The 25,080-nt window shown below is 31.2% G+C and overlaps 1 protein-coding gene across 2 annotated transcripts in view; it reads left to right on the top strand.

The window, feature by feature from the left end:
• LOC140436785 (uncharacterized) overlaps nt 1-21,950 on the top strand; it is a 29,909-nt gene extending 7,959 nt beyond the window's left edge. The window contains exons 2-3 of one of the 2 annotated variants that reach the window (XM_072525872.1): nt 17,394-17,702; nt 17,770-21,950. In XM_072525872.1, coding sequence (XP_072381973.1) covers nt 17,394-17,702; nt 17,770-17,795 — 335 coding nt within the window. In that variant the 3' untranslated portion in view covers nt 17,796-21,950. Of the gene's footprint in view, nt 1-17,393 lie in introns of both variants that reach the window. The other variant, XM_072525871.1, reaches the window with a different exon arrangement.
• The last annotated feature ends 3,130 nt before the right edge of the window (nt 21,951-25,080 follow it).

The following is a 25,080-nucleotide window of genomic DNA, read 5'->3' as shown; positions in this document are numbered from 1 at the left end:
AAAAAAGAAAATCACATGTGGGTTTTGAACTCTAATCGTCTGCGATGTCTGTGTCGCAATGTCGAATTCTTAGCACTAATCCACGAAGGATTTATAATTATTCTGTCACAAGAGTGTATGAAACTCCTCAAATCATAGTAGAAATTATTCTTGGTTAATAATTTAAAACTTTAGATTAAATAATCACTATTAATTAAATTATTTTATTCACATTTTTGCTTTATTGTGGTCAATCAGTTTTTACTTTATGCGAAATTAAAAAATGGAAATACGTCACACATTCGACGTTACTCATAATAATTATGACCGAGGTGATTTAGTTCGAAGCTAACGTCTAAAGGTGTGAGACTATCGCTAGTGATAATGTAATGTAATATAAATTATAGGTTTCTCCGATTATTTCTCACCTCTACGAGTTTCATCTCTTTTTATTTCACAAGGTAACTGTGTTTTCTATCTCTTACGTTAAAAAGCCGGGTGGTAAGACACTCATCACTGTATACTGAACTAAACACAAAATCAATATAAGTAATGATAAAGTCAACTTTATTTAGATTGGATGATCTAGCTGGCTATCGAATATTAGTGTAGTGAGGTCACACAATATTGCACAATGTTTTAAATGACATTTTTTGTAATTTTCACACATAAAATTATCTTGGTATTGTTTAATAATGATAATAATATGTAAGCACTACGAGCCTATTAGTAGTGATGTACTATTCTTTAGCACTCCCTTTTCTTTCCCAGTTCGTTACGTTAAGTCTTCTCATTTCTTCTTTAACTTCATTGCTTCATCTTGAACTCGGTCTTTCTCTTCACCTTTTGCCTGACAATGCACTAGGTAGTACCATTCTGGGAATTCTAGATGGAATAATTCTCTGCACATGGCCTAAACATCTAAGTCTTTGAACCTTAATTACCGCTAATATGTTGCCACTAGATTTTGCGCTCCCAAACTAATAAAAACTCCTGGTGTTTTTTTGTTGTGACCCATTTTTCAGAAGCATACATCACTAGTGGCCTTATTCGAGATATATGTTTGCCTCTTAACAACCCATTGAGAGCATATACAGCGCGGTTGCCAGACATAATTCTTTTCTGTATTTCTTCCTCACAGTTAGGTTCTCTTGTGAAGACATTTCCTAATGTACTCAAATCTTTTAACTTCTTCGAATTTATATTGTGTTACCTTTGCTGTTATCACTTATGTACTGCTTCCGAATGAATTTCTTAATTGTGCATTCCATATACTTCGTTTTTGCTTCATTTATATACATTCCTTTGGTTGCTATCCTCTCTTTCAGTTTCATGACTGTTTCCATGCTAAACATTTTATATGATAATGGACCTCAAAGCTTTCTGTTATACTATTGTTTATCTTGACTTTATTCGGTGTCCTTTGAAGAGTTAATGGTGTTGTTGTAATATGTTAATAGGAAAAAAGCGGGGGACTTACAAAGTATAAGATAGATAGATTTATTTATGTAAATATCTACATTATTACATTCGTCAAACATAAAAAATACAATACAATACATGAGACAGATACTTATCAATAGAATAAAAACTGTGGTAAATCAACAATTCTTTAACACTATGTTTAAAGCCTTAGAAGATAAAATAGAAATATGCTTTATTGTCAAAGAAAATTGTACAATTTTATGAACAGATCTTACAAAAAGTAAGAAAATGAAAATAATTAAAATTTACTGAAATTACAAAAATCGCCAATATCACAAAATAAAAGATAATAAAGTAAACAATTAATTGCATAATTTAAATTAATTGCAAATTGCATAATAAAACATTACGAACTAATAAGTTGAAGTTGCTGCGTATACCCAAATGAATATATAAAAATAGTTATACTGTACATATGTTACGTTGTTATGTTACTTGTACACAAAGGTACTGTAATTTCTTAGTTATTCGTTAAGAAACTCTTCTACTGAATATGGTTTTGCAGATAGATAGGGTTTTGTCATTTTACGGAACTTGGACAAAGATGTTGCAGATTTAAGTTGTGAAGGGAGATGGTTGTATAGTGTTTTTTACCGAATATATAGATTTCTTTATTAACTCAGTAGACGGGATCAGTAAATAAACATCGTAAATAGTAAATCAGTAAATAAACAACAAATTCGTAAACATGTAGGTGTTTACGAATTAAGAAAACGTTGTTCTTGTCATATTTGTGAGAACGAATTCTGGATTGAAGCATTTGACTGGTTTGCCCAATATAGACACCTTTACAGTTAATACATGGTATCTCGTAAACAACATGTAATTTTTTGAGTTTTGGAATTTGTGTTTTTAGTTTAGTGAAATATTTATTTAAAAGTTTGTTGCCTTTGTGAGCCACTGTTATGTTATGTTTGGCTAAAAGATTTGTTAATTGTTCGGATAAACCTTTTATATATGGAAGAGTTGTATAAGTAGTTTTGATACTGTTGGGTTTATTGTTATTTGTATTATTGCAAAATTTATTAAGTCTTGATTTGAAAATAGTGTCGATTAGATGTTTGGGATATGCATTATTTAGAAGGGCATTGTTTGCTTTTTTTATTGCAGTTGGTCTGTATTCTGGGTCTGTTAGTTTTATAGATTTATCACCAAGACTTATAATTACAGACTCCTTATGTGAGAATGGATGATGAAATTTGTAGTTGAGATATCGTGAGGACCATGTTTCTTTTGTAAACCACATGGTTTTAACTGTATTATTAATGCGATGTAAGATGATATCCAGAAAATTTATTTTATTATTTTGTTCAATTTAACGTTGAGTTTCCCAAAAAAAATCTTTATTTCCAAATTAAAAGTCACAATTTTGAGAAATACTACAAACTACTACATTTAATGATTTAAACTTGACTATTGAAACATAATAATTTCAATAATAATAAAAATATTGATTTCTTCCTATTTATAACGTCGGATATCGAAATCTGCTGATTCTTAATAGTAGGGGAGCTTATGGCTACATTTCTCCTCCCTCCATTGGTTGGGACTTCGTCTTCGAAGTTTTAGTTACTTCGGCTATCAGCTCGTCTAATATCTGGATCTGGGCAGGATGCAATTTTTGTCCAAATAGGATTTTGGAAATTCGTTTTCTTTTCCTAATTAGGAAGATTATTAGGAAAGCTAAAATAGTTAAAAATATTATAACAGAAGTGGTGCTCAGTTCTATTGATTATCGGGGTAGTACTTCTATGGTATCTATTGGTTGAATTTGACCATGTGTCTCTGGGATTATTAATTTTTCGATTTTCATCTCATGGTTTGGTATTAATTTTTTTGGAACAATTTTTGGAATGGAAATGTCTTGGGACGTCTTTTTATTAAATTGGATACCTTCAATCATTATTGGTACTTCTGTCGTCAAGAGGCTGGTTGAATTAATTTCTATCTGCTGGATTCTCATCGGGTGAACTATTCCTAGCAATATGACTTTGCTGGTTTCTTGGAAAAAGTTCTCTGTGATTAATGTTTTTGTGCAATTATTTACATTGGGTATGCTACATTTGGATTGTACATAGTTGGAACAAACTATGTTATCGCCTTGTCCTATACAAGTGTCGAACCATTTATTATTTGTATAGTAGCTTGTAGGTGGCAGAATCATAACATGATCTTTGTTTGGAATGGGATAGATTTTATAGGTAGTGTAAGGAATTTCATGGAATATAGGGATTTTAATTATTATGAGCATTGTATTTGAAGTTACACAAACTAAAGTTTTTGTTGACTCTATAAGTTCATAAGGGTGTTCATTACTATTGGGAATTGAATTTCTGCGATAAATTTTGAGAAGGTTTTCTTTAAGGTCTGTTATTTCCTTTAAAGTGAATAATTCTATATTAGAGATATTAAGTTCAGATAAAGTAATGGTTCTTATAAGTTTCATTAGAAATCCGTTTATATCTTGGAGATTTATCTCATGGTGTAGAATGATAGGTATAGCTGTCAAAATCAGCTGATAATTTGTTGAGTGCAGATATGAGAATTGAATTATCAGAATTTAGTTTTTCTAAAAGTTTATCGAATCTCGTGTTAAAAGAGTTTCCATAAGATATTTGGTTATTAAATTTTTTAATAATTTCGTTTTGTTTATTTTCTAAAGAGATTATGTGTGATTTTAATAAGTCTAAGTTAGAGTCGTCTGAATTATAACCATTATTCGGAATCTGAATACTGAGTGGATGGACCAGGGCGAGGATTGTCCTGTGAAAAATTTGGTTCTTAAGTAGGTTTGTCTACATGTTTTCGTATTCGTTTTACATATTTAAGGTGAGTGCTTGTTAAATTTTGTTTATCTGTTTTACCGATTATTTTTGTTTTGTCTTGTTTTTCTGGATGAATAGTGGAGAAATTGGCTTGTAATTTGGACTTATGTTTTTTCTTAGAAACATATAGGGATTTTGTGAGATCTATTTCCGGAATATCTTCAGCATTTTCGTTTTGTCTATCTAAAAGTTGTTGCCTTTTTTGTTTTTGCTTATTATATAGTTCTTCAATAAAGGGTTGGAGTTCTTCTTTATGTCTTTGATTATATGTTTCGTATATCGGAAGATCAAAGTCGAAATGTATTTCTTCTGCATAGGGTCCGTACAGAATCTGTACGGGGTCCGTACAGAATCTGTCCGTACAGATCTGTGGAACTGTGGATTGATTGGTTGTAAATGAGAATGACATGTGTTAGAATGTCATCTAACGAATCATTTGGATTTTGGGCTTGTAAGGTCCTAAGTTTTTCAATAAGAGTTGAATGAAAGCGCTCTACTGGAGAGTTTAAGGAAGAATTGTTTATTGTTGTAAAATGTATTTCGATTTTGTGGATATTTAGGAATTCTTTAATGACTGCGGAATTGAATTCGGTGCCGCTGTCGCATACAATCTTTTTTGGATAATTGTGGTGCGAAAAGTAGTGTCTTAATTTATTTAGTATGGAAATGGAAGTTTTGTCGGTTAGCTTATAGCATTGACCGTATTTGGAAAAAGAATCTATTATTGTGAGATACAGGTTTTTATTGCAGTGGAATAGATCGATATGTAATATATCAAAAGGTTTTTGACCTAACAACGGTCCTAATTGGGGAAGTTTATAAGGGCGTCATTCGTATTTATTTTTTAATCAAATTTCGCATTTATTGATAAAATTAGAAATAGTTGTCTGTATTGAGGGTCAATAAAATTTTTGTTTTAAGTGTTTGTAAGTTTCAATTATTCCGTTGTGATTTTCTACGTGATATTTCTTTATGCATTCTATTTGTTGGTTTTCTTCTTCTATGTCTTGAAGTAGTATATTGTAAAATATTGCTTTGACTGTGGAATTTATTTTTTCTTTAAAATAGTTACAGATAAAAGGTCTAAACTCGCGAGGGATTGTTATTGCAAATTTTTGATTTGGTCTAAGGATATTTTGGAAGGTATTTGCTATATCTGTTTTCCAGTTATTTGTCAAAGTGACAGTGTAACGGTGTTTGTTAAAAATTCTTTTGTATTTAATTTCAAAATTATTTGACTCTGGTTTGAAAATAATTTGGTTTGAGGATAAATTAATTGGGTCAATGTCGAAATTGTCGGGTGGTTCAGCACATTCTGAACTCGGTGGTTCAGCACATTCTGAACTCGAGCTTAGGGCATTTATTTGGACCTGGCTAAGAGGATCAGCAACTTGATTCTCTTTGCCTTTTTTATATTTAACTTCAAAATCATATTCTTCTAGTTTAAGTCTCCATCGGGCTAATCTAGAAGTTGGGTCTTTAATTTTGTAGATCCATACGAGAGGATTGTGATCTCCACAAGGAAACCAAGTTCCTGTAGTTTAGATTGTGATCTGATTCTACAGTGAATTTTTGGTTGTATAAATACATACGGAAGTGTTTACAAGAATCTAGTATGGCTTAAAGTTCTTTTTTAATAGTGGAGTAGTTTTGTTCTGCGGAATTTAGAGTTCGAGAATAGTAGGCAATAGTGTGATAGTTTTGAGATAATACTGATCCTATAGCTATATTAGAGGCGTCTGTAGTCAGTACAAAAGGCTTTTCGAAGTCTGGGTATTGTAAAACTGGGGAATTAGTTAACAATTGTTTGCATTTTGCAAAACATTCTAAATAATTTGGATTAGTAGGGTCAATAGTTGCTCCTTTTCGAGTACATCTCGAAAATGGGGATGTTATTTTTGCAAAGTTGGGTATAAATCTTCGGTAGTAACCGATTAAACCAAGAAATGATTTAATTTCTTTTACTGTTTTTGGTAGAGGATATTTTTGTATAGCTTCGATTTTTGCTGGGTTAGGTTTGATTCCTTCGGTTGTCACTACGTGACCTAAGAAAGAAACTTCTTTCGTGAGAAACTCGGATTTGTCTAACTGAATTTTTAAATTATTTTTCCTGAAAGTGTCAAAAATAGTAGCAATATGAACTAAGTGTTCTTGCAGTGACTTGGAAAAAATAATGACATCGTCCATGTAGACGAAGCAAAACTTATGAATAAAGGGCCTAAGAATATTGTCCATTAACCTATCGAATGTTGCTGGGCTATTCTTTAAACCAAAGGGCATACGTAAAAATTCAAAGTGACCATGCGGAACTGAAAAGGCTGTTTTTCCGAATATAATCCGGATAAACTTCAATCTGATGGTAACCTTGAGCTAAATCTAATGTTGTGAAATAACTGGCTTTTCCTAAGTTATCCAGTATCTCATCTATCTGAGGAAGTGAGTAGCGATCACTTTCAGTATGATCATTGAGCTTCCTGTAATCAATTATTAATCTAAATTTTTTCTCACCTGAGGCATCAGCTTTTTTTGGTACTATCCAAACTGGAGCTGAGTACGATGAAATTGACGGTCGAATTATCTTATTATCTAATAAATTATTTATTTGTTTTTTTATTTCTTCCTGCATTGCTTTGGGATGCCGAAATCCCTTTACATAAATCGGATTTTCATCCTTCGTTTTAATTTCGTGTCTAACAGCTGACGTGAAAGTTAAATTTTTGTTTTCATCGTAAAATACATCTTTATATTTCTTGCAAAGATTTATAATTTTATACTTTTCTTCGTTATTTAAGTGCGAAGTACGAATTTTATTTGCATTAAAATGCGTCGTCGGAATTTCTACTATATTATAATTACAGAAATTCTCAACTTCAATTCTCTTATTAAATTTCATAGGCATAGGTAAGTCGATAGTGTCTATAAAACCGTTTTTTGTAACGTGAATAGAATGGGGAATTTTGATATCTTGAAAGTGTCTTTCGCGCAATAAAATGTCACCGTGATCTACGTTTACATGAATTTTCTGATATAAAGTTTCAAATGGAATGCTAACATGAGGATTCTCAAAGGTAAAAATATGAGTTGCGTAGTTAATGGTGGCTCGAAATCTTTTTAGATCGTAACTTCCAAGGAGGATATCAAAGTGCTGACTAAAGTCGGCGATTTTTACGTCGAATGTTTGTGGAATTCCATATTCTAGGAATAGTGGCGTCTTAATATTTAAGTCGTGCTTGGAAGTAATTTTCATTGACGTTAGCGAAAAAGGTTTTCGATAAATATGATTTTTATCAAATAGTTTGAGAGCTCGCTGATTTAAAATTGAATGGGAACCGCCGGTATCGATTAAAACGCGTAGATGTGTTTTGGGTGTAACGAAGCAGGGTAACCCAGGGGAACTTTCGATATTATGTAGGTTTATACAGGGGGTGGATGATCGTCTAACGGGATGGCTTGAAAATCCTGATGATTTTCATCATGCAAATCGGGCTCTTGTTCGGATTCGTAATTTTCGAAATCATTTTCGAAATATTGGGTATCATTTGAGTCTATGTGAAAATTGTGGTTTCTATTAGTTGTAATTGTCATGGGTTGATGGTTTCTGGTTGTGGTAGTTTGAACACCGCTCATTGGAGTGGCAAAATTTATTTGGGGTCGAGGAGCTTTATATTTATTTAATCTTTGTTGGTTGTTTTTCGGAACATTGTTGGAAGGATTGATTTTGTTCGTGAGAACTGAAATTTTGTCTCCGAGGAAAATTATAGTTCTGTTGTGGAGTGAAGTTAAAATTGGGCTCTGTGTTGTGAGTTGAAGGTCTCACATAATTTGAATGCGTGGGTTGGAAGTTTAAGTGTGTGGGTTGGAAGTTTTTGGATCTTTGATTGTTCGAAGATTGATAGGGTTTATTTTTGATTGGGGGCTTTTTGTTTTGTTGGCTCTTAAGGAAGTTCATGTATTGTTGTTGATTTTTGTAGTTATCGTAGGCAATACACTTTTGAAGGGCTTCTTTTAGGGAATTTAATTCAAAATGCGATAAGTATTCGCAATAAGGCTCGTTGATTCCGGTACAGAAGGTTTTGAGGGCAATGTTTTTGAAGTATGGAGTTTTAAAAGTTACTGTCGCGGGATTATCGTTTAGGGTGATGTGTTGGAGTAAATCGTTTAGATTTGTAGTTATCCTCTGATGATAACTGTCGTAGGATTCACTATGTTTTTGGACGGTGGTGGATAGTTGTGTTACTAATATGTCTTCGGAACGTCTGTCTCCGTATTTAGTTAATAACGCTGGACGAATTTCTGTCCAATTGGTTTTATTTGAATAGTTTAAGAAATTTCTAGGTTCTCCTTTAATTCGAGATACGATATGGGAATTTAAGATAAACTCTTGGGACGGATTTAAATCTTGGGTGCCTAAGAAAACTATTAAATTATCTACTGCTTTGATAAAGGTGGAGAGGTTGTCTCCAGAAGAGAATTCGGGCAGAGTTGAGCAAAGGCTAGCAATATCGCTATTGGTCATCGGCATTTTGGAATGTAATTTAGAGGCTTGGATTTAGAGGTTTGTAGATTTCTTTTTATTTTTAAATTCAAATTATCGAATAGTAAACTTAAATTTTCGATACTATTTTGGGAAATATCATTCAATGTACTCATAAAATATATGCAAACATGTAAAAATATAAATGCAAATATATATAAAAAAATTCGTTGAAGTAAAAATGTTATAAATAATATAAATTCAATAAACAATAAATATTAAATTCAATGTAAATGTTTAAGAATTCGATAAAAATAATAAATGCTCATAAACAATGGTAAAGAAAGGAAAAACTTGCGCAAGGATGATCGTGTTTGATTTCCAATACATTTTTCTTTTTTACCAGGTTCTTCAGGATTTCATCAAACTAATGTAGACCAGGAAACGACTATGTTTCTGTATGAAATATCCTGTGGTTCGCAGCGCCAGAAATGTTCCTTCAACGTTGAGTTTCCCAAAAAAAATCTTTATTTCCAAATTAAAAGTTACAATTTTGAGAAATACTACAAACTACTACATTTAATGATTTAAACTTGACTATTGAAACATAATAATTACAATAATAATAAAAATATTGATTTCTTCCTATTTATAACGTCGGATATCGGAATCTGCTGATTCTTAATAGTAGGGGAGCTTATGGCTACATTTCTATATATACACATAACAGACATTCAGAAATAGCGATGGATCAAAAACTTATACTTTTACAAAAAACTATTATACAGTATAATAAACTTAACAGTAAATAAATACCACAGGTACTTTTTAAGATACTACAATACTTTAACTGAAGAAAAAACGCGGTAAATTGTTACAATGCCAAGAAAACTCGTTAACTATGATTACAAATATTGGGCGCGTTCAGCAGGCGGAGCTGCTCCACAACTGTTGAGTAAATGTCTGCAAAATGAAACCGCTACCGCTCCGCTACTTCCGGAGCGGCCTGTCAAATTTGGTAGCGTAAAAATGTATCGCTACCTCCATCCAACATGTTGAGAGAAATGTCATTCATGACATTTCTGTACTAAAATTGAGGGTTAGGTGTTTGTTTGTTTTGCTTTTACGTTTTTACTTCCAGCCATATATTACTTTATTATATGGACATATCCATTGAATTTATTTAACTTGTTTAGAGGTATTTCTTGATTGGATTTCTAATTCCTTTCCAGCTGTTTCCTAATAACAAAAAGGTGATCCATTATTTATCTTTACAATTTAATGACTGTTTGGTTCCATTCCTTCATGTTTTGTTCATACTTTCTTTTCACTTCATATATTAGCTATTAAAAATGTTTACGTCGAAATTGATCATTACTTATAGTTAATGTTATCTAAAAAGAAAACTCTGAAAACTTTTGTTTTCTACATCTCTATAACTTTTATTATAATTTCTTCCCACTACAGCTATTTCAGCATTTTGTCTTTCTCAATTGACAAACAAATGTCTGTTTTACACTTTATAGTCTCTGAACAAATAAAGGAGGGGAAAGCTGTATGTCTCAAATTGGTCATTCAGAATTATATCTGTATATTTTAATACATCTCACTGCCATGAGAAGCATAATGTGATACACGGGTAATACGATTTTACAGCCGCGAGAATCAAATATCGAATACACACGCATTTGTAATGCTCACACATCACAAATTATGAAAGCTCTGAGAAGCAATTGTGGTCTCTCATATCAAAGTATCATTAATGCAGTTTAAACGTAGACGGCTGTAAGCAACAGAAACTATATTTGGCCTCTGAAATATGTGAACCAATGTTTGATTCTCACAGCCTGAAAAGTGGGTTACTGATAAAAACTACTTAAGTCAACTATTATATATTTATTTTTTAACGAAAACTATTATTTAAATACATTGTTATTTTAATAAGAAATTAACAAAAACTTTATATATTAAAAAAATATTGTTTTCATTACACTATTTAGTTTCTCTTGTTTTTTTTTTAACTCATTTTCACAGTATAAAGAATTGCACAGAGTACACAGTGAAATCAACAAACACCTACGGGCTAACAGTTGGAAATAAATAATATTCATTTAGAGCAAAATTGTATTTTTCTGTAAAATGGCCTATATTGTGGAAATGGACATATAATTGTAATAAACGATATTACATTGATAAACACGGTCGCATGAATCATATGGACTTGTTTTTGTGTGAATCGGCATTTGATGCACACTGCTGTAATATACGATATCAGTCAACAAGGCTGCGTGAATCATATAGTGATTCTCACCTCTAACTAACACAAATTAAGGTTTTTTTTTTTTAAAGAAATGTGTAGATATATACTTAGATTTTAATTTTGTGTGTATATAGAGTTAAAAAGATATACAGCCAGAAGGGTCCTTTTTTTTCACTATGGTGCAGTGTGAGGGTTCATAAATTTCTTAATATAAGGATTTGAAATTGTTCACTAAATGAATTATTATGATATAAAAGGTGAAGTGTGCATGTAGACTCTGTTTTTTGTTGTTGAAAGCTCTTTTGTGTTCTGGTATACATTTGTTTAAGGTTCTACCAGTTTAACAGATGTAATATTGTATGTTGGGTTTTTGATTAAGTTTGTTATACCCCACTGTATAAATGTTTTTTATGTTGGCTCTGGTGCTTATTATATTTGCTTAAGTAATTGTTTGTTCTGAAAGCTGGTGTTATTCCTCTCTGTTTCTGGTTTTTTAGTTCTGTTGTTATCATGCCTATAGATGTAATTATTGTTTCAATTCGTTGATGGTTTTATTACTTACATATCAAAGTCTTTCTTTCAGGCACTATATAGCTTTCCTTATTTAGATGATAATTGTGTGTAATGTTTAATCTAATTGTCAACTATCTAATATGTTGTTTCCAAGTAAGTGAAAATTTACTATATATTTACTGACGATTTAAAATGCTTTAAAATAAACAAATGCCAGGCCGAAGTCTGCAAAAGGATATTGATCGCCTCTAAGTGGAGCACACAAAATGGTATTTGGATGCGTCAAAATGTCATAGTTTTCATTTGCACCTTCCTCATCCCCCAATAATATTCGAATATAGTAAACACAATTTAACCATATATTCTACTTTTGAAACCAAGGATCTAGGTGTGAACCTTGACTCTAACTATAAATCACACATTTCCACAACAATACAGAAATCTATGAAGCTACTTGGATTTGTGAAGAGAACCATCAAAGATTTTTCTTACATCTCTGCTATTTGATCTCCTTCTCCATGGTTAGATCCCTTTTCATTTACTGGTCTACAGTTTTGTCCCCCTATTACATTGCATCTAAACTGAAACTTAAGACTGTCCAATTTTTTGCCATGCCATTGTATGGATGCATGTATACTGTGAATATGTTGCATTAGAATGTATACTGAACTTCTCTTGAGGTATATAGAAATCAAAGAGACTTAATAGTTCTATTTAAAATTATCAACAGCCTGTGCACCTGCTTCAAACTTCTCTCCAAAATATTTGTTTATTATTCTCCAATATTGCAACTAGGTATGTGCAGACTTTTTATATTCTTTTCATAGATTCAATTACTCTTATAACAGCTTTACTCCCAGAACTCTTCTATTAGCTAACTCTTCAAAGAAGCTCCAAATTTTTAATGTATCAGTTTTCCCCTTCAAAAGTGATAATTCTGATCCAACTTTGTAATACTTTCGACTTCAGCTTTTGTATTGTGTTTAGTGTTACATTATCTGCATGCATTAGATACCATTATACCTTGTGACTTTTTCTGAATTGATTTGTTATCTTATTTTGTGACTGTATATGTTATTTTTTTTTTGTAATCATACTATTCATATATTCTTCTTCCAAATCAGTTTATTGTATTAACTACATTTATAGCACTGTAAATAAAACTTGTAAAATGTTGTAAATAAAATGATATATTTTTAGTAGCTTTTGTTTTATTAAAATTAATTATTTTACAGAGGAAAGTGTGTTTATAAGCCAAATAAGAAAAGTTTGTAAATATAACATAAATATTAATGAACCAAAATATATACAAGTATCATCATTCTATTTGCCTTTTCGCCACATTAATAGATGTTCCACTTTTTATCTAAAGGAATTGTAGGGTATTGAATTGAAATGGGTATAACTCCTAAATTTCCTAGTTGCTGAGTAATTACCTAAAATATTTATATGTAGTTTTCAAAGAACTAATAATCTTTACTAAAACCTACTTCATCACATTCCCTACTCATGCGAAAATGCTTTACAAAAAGATCTCCCATATATTATTGGTGAATGGTTTCCTCATAAAAATTTTGATTAGGAGGCACTTGAGCTCTCTCAACATTATTTAGCTCTAATTCTTCATTTTGTGTCAACTGATCCACAACATTTCCAATTAGCTGGATATTATTTTCCTCGTTCGCAAGTTCTTCCACTAATACTCTAATTATGTCATTCCTTTCTATATTCCTATTATATGAATGTGACGTAAAGTTAAATAATATTTAAAAGTCAAGCTAAATTGGTAATCTACTGACAAACGTAAACAAAGAACAAAAATATTTAATTTTTAAAATGACAAATTATTTGACATTGACAGATAAGGTAGCGGTAGCGGAATCCAGCAGGTTTTGACTTATGACATTTGGTCCAGCGCTAACCGATGGATTCGGAAGTAGCGGAGCGGTAGCTGCTCCGTCCGCTGAACGCGCCCAATGGGTTCGAGCGTTCTGGGTCAGCTGTCAAATGTCATGTGCATTATCATACCTTGTGTTCATTGTAAAACGCTAATGCGCAGCCAGTGTCATTGTTTGTGTTTAGTCGATAACTCGCTGCGCTGTACAGTTTATTACGTTTTTATTCACTGATTAGTGTTGAAGTGTTTAATACTGTAGTTACTGTGTTCATCTTGTATCTTACTTAAAATTGTTTCTCACTGGTACTGATTTTTTATTGCACTGATATAAAAGATACTTTTGGTTACCGCTGAACGGAAACATACCTTTTGTACATTGAAAGAAAAATTGGACGTTTTAAAGAGATTGAACAACGGATAAAGTGCAGCAAACATAGCTTGGGAATTGGGAGTAGGTACAGCCACTATAAGTGATTGGAAGAAAAACAGCAAAAATTTAAAAGTTTTCAAACTCTACAAGTGAGATCTACAATACAATCTACACCTGGCTTTAAATGCCAATGGTCATTGGCAAATCTAAAAAACCACGAGCTTTGAAAGACGTTAACATAAACGTTGTGCCTGTTTATTAAAGGGCCCAAAGGAAAGCATGGATGAATAGTGCACTGTTTAAGGAATGGTTTGAAAAACAATTTGTTCGATCCGTTTCAAAATTCAATAAGGAAGTGGGGCTTCCCAACAGAGTGCTTCTTTTCTTAGATAATGCTTCATCACACCCTGAGGTAAAGGAACTTGTATGTGATGAAATTAAAGCTGTTTTCCTATCACTAAATGTGACCTCATTTGTTGTAACCCAAATATATAATTGCTTATAGGGGGTTGAAAGTGGGGACTGAGCAATTACTGGGCTGGAGATAGGGTAAGCAAACAAACCGAAACGTTTTCGAACGGCCACTCTTGCTTTGGTTGGAGAACTTAAGTCGTTGGTAAGTATCTTTATTTGACGGACTGGAAGGAGTAACTAGAAAGGAAAAAATCATAAAAATATTTACAGAGATTTCCTGGGCAACGAACAAAAGAATACTCTTGCTGGATAAAAAGAAAGGTTCTTTCCTCAAAAATTTTAAATGGTGAAAATCCTTTTAAAGGAAATAATTTTAAACTCCTGGTTTAAAAAGAAACATTACATATTTATTATTATTTCACATAAACAGTTATTACAAATAATATTAACCAAATTTATCAACAAATCTTACAGTGGGGCGACAGTTGTAACGATTTTATAACTAGTTGTATCTTTTTAAATCATTATTAGAAACGACAAATATCTAAATTTTTCAACGGAGCTTACATAGGGTTTACATTTGAACAAAACAGAATTCAAAATCATGGTTATGTACCAAATGACAGAAAAGGATAATACTGACTGTCATATGTCGAAATGAAATATCAAACCTTTTTGAAATATTTATTAAATATTAGTTAAATAAAGTTAACTTTATTTATAATTTTTAGTTTGTCATGAAAGCAAATGTTTTTATTAACGAAAAAATGTTTAGTTTTCTTGGAATAATTTTAATAAAAAGTACCTTGTATCACACTGGCTGGTATTTCCTTTAAGAAAATTCTTGTGATTGGAATTAAATCAAAAAACACTACTGTCCCAGACAAACTGCAAATGGTCTGGGACGACCCATGGAACGCAAAATGGACAAATCCTGGGTAGGTAGAACACTGGAACGGGCTTCGGATTATCCTGGATGACAACAAAATGCACTCTTCAAAAGTCGGCCGCTCAATTCGTGCTTAACCATGTGGACTTCTCAAATTGTTGGAAACGCAGTTTTACAAATTCCTCACATAGGACAGAGCACAACAAATCGGTGATTAGCTAGCTCAACAAAGACTGGCAAACAGCATCTTGAGCTCAAATTAACCTCTTAACTCAAAAAAATTGCCGGCTTTTGAAGAACTACACACCGAAAGCTATTTCTTCCGAATCCAAATTCCCAACTATAACTAACTGCTACTACACTACACTTGAATTTCCGATGACCAAATCGAATAACAAATTTGAAAAAAATCTGGAATAAACAACGAAACCGACTCCTATCGTGGTTCATTGAAAAGCGACATCATTCTACCAACTCGGTATAAACAGAACATAAACAGAAAAAGTCCTGTTTATTTGATTCGTAAAAATCTAATATTCGGAATAAAGATCAAACAAATGCAATTTGTGTTAATATAAACATCCTAAAAATGTTTATATTATCAATCTCAGCGACGCAAAGAGATTGAGAATATTTTTCGGTGTTTTAACATATACAAGGTGCATCGAAATGCTACACGGTTTATAAAACTGTACTATAGAAAAATTTATAAAACTGTAGTATAGAAAAAATTTGTTGCGGACTGTATTAGAAGATGAGAAAAGTTCCATTACTGACAACCTGAAATAAATCACCATAAAAGATGTCATTCATTTGGTGGCTGAGGCCTGGGACAACCGCCCTGAGACTTTAATTAAAAAATCATGGAAGAAGTTGTGGCCAGATTTACAATTTGAAGAAGCTCCATTACTAGATGACCTAGAAGTCCTACATTAACTTCCAGGATGTAAATCCCCGCAAGGTCTTAGGCTCGCGCCTTTACCGCTTACGTACCTACGACGTTAAGTATTGATTTTAACAAAAAAATTAAAGATCAAAATTTTATAAAATATTTCACTCCATTTGTGTTTATGTACATTTATGTTGTAAAGTTAATAATAAACGAGATAATTAAAATATTGTGCATTGTCACTATTTCTCCCCTTAACTCCGAAAATATCGACCACACGAAAGCATTTGCAAAGAAGAAATTTTAGGAAATTGCGTTTACAACAATTTCAGTTCTTTTCATTTTTGTCGAAAAGTTTAAAATGGCGGAGATATTGATCAAAAACGATTCTCCTTTAAATTCAAGATGGCGGCTAACGTGGCGGCTCAATTCAGTCGCGATTTTAAATTTACACTACTATTGACCCTACTGACTGACCTAAAGGTTAGAAAATAAAATTTTCGGTAGTTCGTCATGCAAGGTTCAATGGCATCCCGACTGAACTAGTGGCAGCAACGATCATATATCGCCTGGTGTTCGTCAGTATAGCCGTTTATCCTACACTTTGGGGATATGGAAGGATAAAGGATGTCTAATGTTACTGGTCCTGGTCACTGACCAATTGATGACTGTATTCAGTCCCTTCCCTTCACATTAGTAGGGGACCAAGAGCTATTACTCAGTCTTTCCATCACGTTGAGTTTATTCCACAGCCCAGGAAAGATAATTAATAAGCTTAATTGATATGTTACGACTGCAACACCCTTGTATTTATAGATGACTTAAAATGCTTCAACATCAGAGATTTAAGTATTACTATGTTATAATTCTCTTAGTTTTAATATCATATGATCAGCGTAGGACAAAAACCGACGAAAAAGTTGGGTTTCGTAAAGGGAATAACTCGTAACTTTACAAATATAATCTGGATTAAAGGCTAAACTAGATTAGGAGGTTTAAAAAAGTTAAAAATATTTTCCCTTATATCGCTTTTAAGCTTTATATTTATAGAGATTATATTGTTTGGCACAGTCCTTTCTCTTGAGAGCTGAAGAAAACAAGGAGACTACACTATTTTTGGAACTAATTGAAAAATATAATTCCTTGAAAAAGAATTTCTTCCGTTATATATGATTATTTACAGAACACTATTTTTGTTATTAAACACTGTTAACAATAACAGTGTTGTTTAAATAATCATATTTTGTGATTTTAATTGTGTATTTCTGCTCTATTGTAAAAAATGTATTTTTCTTTTTATAGAATTTGACTTGCCTGTAAATAAGTAAATAATATTTAGATTTAGTGTATTTCAGCTATATTTTTTGACGAAAAAATATATGTTAGTTTTTATTTTAGGCTTTCGCCAAGAGGAGAATACATTGGAAAGTATGAAAACAATACCTGTACATACATATAATAGAGAACACCATTTGAGTCAATCAGTTGAAGAAAATACATTAAAATGTGAAATTTGTGTTAAGCAACTTGCCAATAGACGTTCATTCAATCAACACATGAACATTCACACCGGAGAAAAGCCATACAAGTGTGAAATTTGTTTAAAGCAGTTTTCTCAAATAAGTGGTATGAAACAACATATGATATTACACAGTGGAGAAAAACCATACAAGTGTGAAATTTGTTCTAAACAGTTCACACTAAAAGGTAATTTAAAAAAACATTTGAGACTGCACACTGGAGAAATGCCTTACAAGTGTGAAATTTGTTTTAGGCAATTTGCCCATAAACGTTTATTAAATCAACACATGAACATTCACACTGGAGAAAAGCCATACAAGTGTGAAATTTGTTTAAAGCAGTTTTCTCACCAAAGTACTGTGAAACAACATATGAGATTGCACACTGGAGAAAAACCATACAAGTGTGAAATTTGTTTAAAGCAGTTTTCTCAACTAAGTACTACGAAACAACATATGAGATTGCACACAGGAGAAAAACCATACAAATGTGAAATTTGTTTTAAGCATTTTAGCGAAAAGACAATTTTAAAAAAGCATTTGAGAGTGCACTCTGGAGAAAAACCATACAAGTGTGAAATTTGTTTAAAGCAGTTTTCTCAACTAAGTGGTATGAAACAACATATGAGATTGCACAGTGGAGAAAAACCATACAAATGTGAAATTTGTTTAAAGCAGTTTTCTCAATTAAGTACTATGAAACAACATATGAGATTGCACACTGGAGAAAATCTATACAAATGTGAAATTTGTTTAAAGCAGTTTCCTTATCTAATTAGTATCAAACAACATATGAGATTACACACTGGAGAAAAACCATTCAAGTGTGAAATTTGTTTTAAGCATTTCGCAATAAAAGGTCATTTAAAAACACATATGCGACTGCACACTGGAGAAATGCCTTACAAGTGTAAAATTTGTTTTAAGCAATTTACTCATAAATGTTCTTTAGATGTACATACACGTATTCACACTGGCGATAAACCTTACAATTGTGAAATTTGTTTTAAGCAGTTTGCAGTAAAAGGTAATTTAAAAAAACATTTTAGACTTCACACTGCAGAAATGCCTACAAGTGTGAAATTTGTTTAAAGCTCTTTTCTCAACAAAGTAGTATGATACAATATATGAGATTGCACACTGAAGAAAAACCATACAAGTGTGAAATTTATTTTAAACAGTTCGCAATAAAAGGTAATTTAAAAACGCATCTGAGACTGCACACTGAAGAAATGTCTTACAATTGTGAAATTTGTTTAAAGCAATTTTCTTAACTAAGTATTATGAAAAAAACATTGTTTGTATGAGTTTGCACATTGAAGAAAAATCATAAATTGAGAAATTTTTATTAATTCGTTTTTAAATTACGTAATATGTAACATTTGTTTTAAGTAGTTTTCCCAAAAAGATTAAAAAAACTGCACACACATTTTTTTTGAAAGGTTTTTCTTTAATTTCCCTAAGATTGTTAAATGTGCTGTGTTGTTTTAGGACCTGGTGATTAGAACAAAAAATTGAGAATCTTTAATGGAAAATTTGTATTATAAAAAAAATTAAACAGTAAAGGCATTTTATTAGATGTGTCTAAAGTAAGATGATAATATCAAAGAATATAGATCGATATAGAAGAATCTTTCACTGTCATTTTATAGCGTCGGCAAAGGTTATACACAAAACAATCAGAAGTTGATCATGATTTTAGTTCCTTATTTGTACCACTAAGGAACAGTCATGTCAGCGCTGTTACTGCTTCTTAAATAAGAAAGAGTGGGGCAACAAATGCAACTTTAGATATTTTTAATAGTATTAAATTTTTGCGTTAAAATGAACCTAGCTGATAGTCCACAATGTACTTGTGGTCAAATGGGTAACCTACAACATAAAATTTTGGACTGCTCTCTTATATCTAATAAGATTAATAATTTTTTAAATTCGCTGTATTCTTTGACCGATGTCCACCATCCCATTAATTTAAATTATTTATTAACATTAGAAAACAATGAGTTTTTATATAGATTATTGTATAAACATGTTTGAGATATTAAACTCAAATTGTAGTTGTAAATATAGAGTAAGTGTTTCTTTGTAATTTGTTAGAATATAAAAAATTTAATAATAAAAAAGAAAATTTTTCTCAAACAGTTTTCTCAAATAAGTAATATGAAACAACATATGATATTGCACAGTGGAGAAAAACCATACAAGTGTGAAATTTGTTCTAAACAGTTCACACTAAAAGGTAATTTAAAAAAACATTTGAGACTGCACACTGGAGAAATGCCTTATAAGTGTGAAATTTGTTTTAAGCAATTTGCCCATAAACGTTTATTAAATCAACACATGAACATTCACACTGGAGAAAAGCCATACAAGTGTGAAATTTGTTTAAAGCAGTTTTCTCACCAAAGTACTATGAAACAACATATGAGATTCTGGCTAATTGGCTTAGTTCCAGTGCCATAAAACAAAACACACACACACAAACACACACACACACACACACACACAACATATGAGATTGCACACTGGGAAAAAACCATACAAGTGTGAAATTTGTTTAAAGCAGTTTTCTCAACTAAGTACTACGAAACAACATATGAGATTGCACACTGGAGAAAAACCATACAAATGTGAAATTTGTTTAAAGCAGTTTTCTCAACTAAGTACTATGAAACAACATATGAGATTGCACACTGGAGAAAATCTATACAAATGTGAAATCTGTTTAAAGCAGTTTCCTTATCTAATTAGTATGAAACAACATATGAGATTACACACTGGAGAAAAACCATACAAGTGTGAAATTTGTTTTAAACAGTTCGCAATAAAAGGTCATTTAAAAACACATTTGAGACTGCACACTGGAGAAATGCCATACAAGTGTAAAATTTGTTTTAAGTAATTTACTCATTAATGTTCTTTAGATGTACTCGTACATAGACGTATTCACACTGGCGATAAACCTTACAATTGTGAAATTTGTTTTAAGCAGTTTGTAGTAAGAGTTAATTTAAAAAAAACATTTTAGACTGCACACTGCAGAAATGCCTACAAGTGTGAAATTTGTTTTAAGCAGTTTCCCAATATGAAAAAAAAACACATGAGTTTGCAGCAAAGGAAGATGAGAAAAAAAGGCAAAAATGGCGGCAGGGACATGGACCATAGCAAATCCCAAGAAAAACAAATCAGCAACACCCGAGGATAAAAAAAGACTTCGGGAGAATACCATCACCCCTCTCGTAAGAGAGTGGTTAAGAAACCAAAGGGCTCTAACGAACAGACTAGGTCATAAAGCACCTGACAAAAGTGTTCCCAATGGTGCCACAGACACCATCCTGACACTCAACTAGATCGGGTTCAAGCCAATTTGATCATTCACAAGGTGGAGCAAGCACTTGATGAGGCTCCTATTGGAGGTCAAAATGAACTTCTGCAGTTCCATAAAACATCGTTTAGCGAAGGGACCCTGTGGGTGAATTGTGTTAACGAGTATACAAAAAAATTGACGACTAAAGTGGTAAAGCCTATTGGCGCCTGTGGGTGGGAGCAAACTTAAATATAATTGATCCAAATAATATTATCCAAATTATATTTTAGTAAATGTCATAAATTTATACATAAAATTTATTTTCTTTTTATTTAATGTCATCAGTTTAGTTTCAATTAAATATAAATCAATTTAAGACTATTTCTAATATTTATTCATTGTGAAAATTAAGTTTTACGTGTAGTTATTTTAAAACAAGATTAAGTAGTACCCATACAGCGTAAAAATTTTCACATGGACTATTCATTAAAATTTACTGTTAAAAATTTCAAAAATAATTCAAGAATGCTTTTTGTTGTTATTAAAAGATTACGGATGATATGGAAGTTTGTCAGTTTCGGCGAAATGGAAAATTTCAAAATTTAGTAAAAAATTTCATTGAATACTTTTTTGAACAGGACAATTGTTCAATGAATTAATTTCGAAAATATTCTAAAAAGTTTAATGCAAATTCCTGAGAAAATGAAATTTTTGATTGAATATATTTTGAAATTTTTTTAAAATGTTTTGTTAATTTTTGAGTAGGAATACAATATAGTAAAAAGTTATGTGACGGTTTTTGTGGTGTTGGAACAAACCATTTTTTAATTTAAAGTTATAAAATTTTATTTACTGTAATAAAAACATAGATACTTTTAGTTTTAAAATTAAAACTTTAACAATTTAATATATAAAAAAAGATTTAAAAAAAAGACTGTTTGCAAATCAATTGCGTCGAAATTTGATTAAGCATATAAGTTAAATAAATAGCTCCGTTCATACGCCTTTCTCACTTCTCCCTAACTATATCTATCATAATGGTTTTAAATGCGTCTATATTCTTTGAATATACTTTGTCCACAGCATAATATACGCGTCTATATTATTTGATATACTAAAAAATTTTTAATTGTGGGTGATTACTTGCAACATCGCACTTAATAAAGCTCTTAACGATAAGTTTTCAACGAAATCATATTCTACTTATCAATTTTGCAGATTCGCATCAAAAAAAATTTAATTATTTATTTAAACACATAAGTAATTACGTAAAAATTAAATCTAAGATCTATATAATTATTAAATTATCATGTGTCTTTTGACAGGTATCTTATAGTTATCTAACAAATTAAAGTAAAATTGTATTCTTATTAAAGAGTACCTAATACAGAACTTCAAAAAAACAGAAAACTTTGGAAAATACTTATTTTTTCATTAGGCTAAACAATCTGAAATTTCAACATACGATCGCGTCATTACACATCATTCTCTATTTATAGAATTGCTGTGTGCTGTAAACATTATATTTGTTTTTTTTTTAACTTAATTTGAAAGTTTCCTTGTGTTTATTTGTTTATATAAATATAAACATATAATATGAAGTTCATATAAATTAAAATGAAGTAAGCTAAACTATTATCATGTGATTGCGTGTATATAGTAGTGCATTTGTTTATTTCAGTAAATTATCGAAATATGAAATGAATATGGCACTAACTACTAAAGAGTTAATAGCTTTGTTAGAAGAAGACTCAGATTGTGAAAATGCTGACTCACTTAATGTGGTTTATTTGCTGCCGAGATTAGATTAGAAAGTTTCTGATGTACATATGAAATACAAGTGATTGAGAATTCTGACGATTCTAATTATGATATAACTCTGAACCACAGATAAAACGTCCAAAGAAAAAACCAGGCAAAAATAGTAAATCCAAATTTGTCTCAAGTTGTAACAACAGATACTTCTTCTGGCTCAGTAGTAATTCAACATCAGTCTGATTGATATTTAGACAACATAAAAGCCAAGTCATATATTGAAGTTTTTTCACTCTTTTTTGATAAAAAAGTAATTGAGGGCATTCTATATTTTACAAATATGTATGCATCGCAGAATAACCGTCACGATTTTGAAATGAATAACATAGATAAAAAAAATATTAGCATATGTATATTATCTGGTTTACACTCTGCTTTAATTTGATATGCATTGGTCAAATGATGAGGATACAGAAGTGCACATTATAAGAGAAAGCATGAGCCGACATAGATTTATATTTATAATTTATAATAGTGAAGAAACCGCTACATCAGTATCAACTTTAGTACATGGACGTCAATCTAAATTTGCTTTACCAGATGAAACCAGATTCGACAATATTGGCCACATTACAAAAAGAGGCGATAGTGCAAGAATGTAGGATGTGCAAAAGTAATACTATTTATTTATGTAAAAGCTGTAGAATGCATCTACACCCCGAATGTTTCGAAAATTTTCACCTTAAAATATAATTTACATTTAAGATACAATATGTTCCTTTATTAAAAATTGTACTGCTTTCCTTGAAAATGAGAAAAAAAATTGGTTGTAAATTAGTCTTAATTTATGTGTTATCCAATCTAATAAATTAATTGTCAAATTTCTCTTTGTATATTGAGCGGCCGTTAATGGGTTAATACTATATAAAGAACAAACTTGCCTCAAATTTACTTAACTTACCTCAAAACTATTTTAAAGTTAATAATAAAGTCTATTTAATAAATATATTCCTAAGAAATAGAACACACTGCGCCTATGCACATATAAAATGTGGAACAAATAAACTAAAATATCATATTTCTCTCATTTCCAGTCTTTCTAAGAACGTAAATATATATAGACCAGCAAAATATAGATAAGTTTACCGATCTTTCAAACTATTTAATGAACTTGTCTCATTATACACTAGTGAATCGCACCAATTTATATTGTTACGGGGCCAAATTTTATGCAAATTATCGTACTTTTTCACTTATTTACATGTGCATAACTGAATTAAAAAAAGTGTTCTGTTAAGTTTTTACTAAACTTTGACCGCCCTGATAATTTTCCACTCCTAAACCAATTTTATTTGGAAACGTTGCCAATAGCTTCATAATCGAGCCTGCGGAATTAAAAAAAGTAAATTGTAAATTTTACAGTGTCCTGCTAGGTTTTTAGAAATTTAATACCACTCTAGTAATTATTTACCACTCAACCCCTTATGGTGTCGCCAATAGCACAATTCCGTCTTTACGATTGGTCAAATTGTAGCCAATGGTGTTGCCCGAAATTGAGCATTGGCTGTTGGTGCAAGCTCCAATGGCAGAGCGCCATGGAGCAGTTGACCTACTTAATTTCATATAAGTATAGGTGCAAAACGGCCAAAAATTCGTTCTGGTCTGGACAGGGATCCGCAGAACCAGCCTTCTTGGCATTAGAGACCTTTTGGTAGATTTAGTTCCCAGAAACCCTGCTCTTTTTATTGCACCTAACCGCTATCCTTTTATTTCAGGATTTTTCTAAGTTCTCTAGCGAGACTTAATATAATTTGTGTTTAAACTGTATTTATTTCAGCATTTTCGACTTAGAATATTTCCCGTGACATATTTTATTTCGAACTAAATCGTATTTTTTGACTTAATACGGTTTCATATTTTTCTTCTATTTTCAGGGTCTTTTTAGACTTAGAAGAAACTTTAGTAATATATTTATTTCCGATTTAATAACTTAGAATAATTTGCATTATCTGGTTATTTCTTTCAAGATTTTTATAAGTTCTTAAACAAACTTAGAATAGTTTTCTTATATGATTTATTTGGTATTTTCAGGGAATTTTAACTTAGCATAATTTCGTAAATTATTGTTATTTTATTTTCTCTTTCAGATTTTTCTAAGTTCATAAATGAACTTAGAGTAATTTTTCATATTTATTTATTTGGTTTTTATCGACGAATTTAGACTTAGAATAATTTTTGTAAAATTATTTCTCTTTCAGATTCTCAGATTCAGGTTCCTGAACGGAACTTAAGAATTTTTATATTTTTATATTTCTTTCAGCGACAAATTATTTCTTTTCCTTTAGGACTCTGAAGTATTTTCAGATAGAAAATGACTTTGCTAATATTTTATTTCTCTTTAGGGACTTTGAAATAATTTCGGATGCAAAATAATTTAGAATATTTTCTAATATTTATTTTCTTTTAGGGACTTTGAAATATTTCTCATATTTTATTTCTCTGT

Source organism: Diabrotica undecimpunctata, chromosome 3 (assembly GCF_040954645.1).
Source record: "Diabrotica undecimpunctata isolate CICGRU chromosome 3, icDiaUnde3, whole genome shotgun sequence".
Taxonomy (NCBI): domain Eukaryota; kingdom Metazoa; phylum Arthropoda; class Insecta; order Coleoptera; family Chrysomelidae; genus Diabrotica; species Diabrotica undecimpunctata.
Note: the sequence above shows the minus strand (reverse complement) of the source record. Positions and strands in the feature narration are given on the sequence as shown.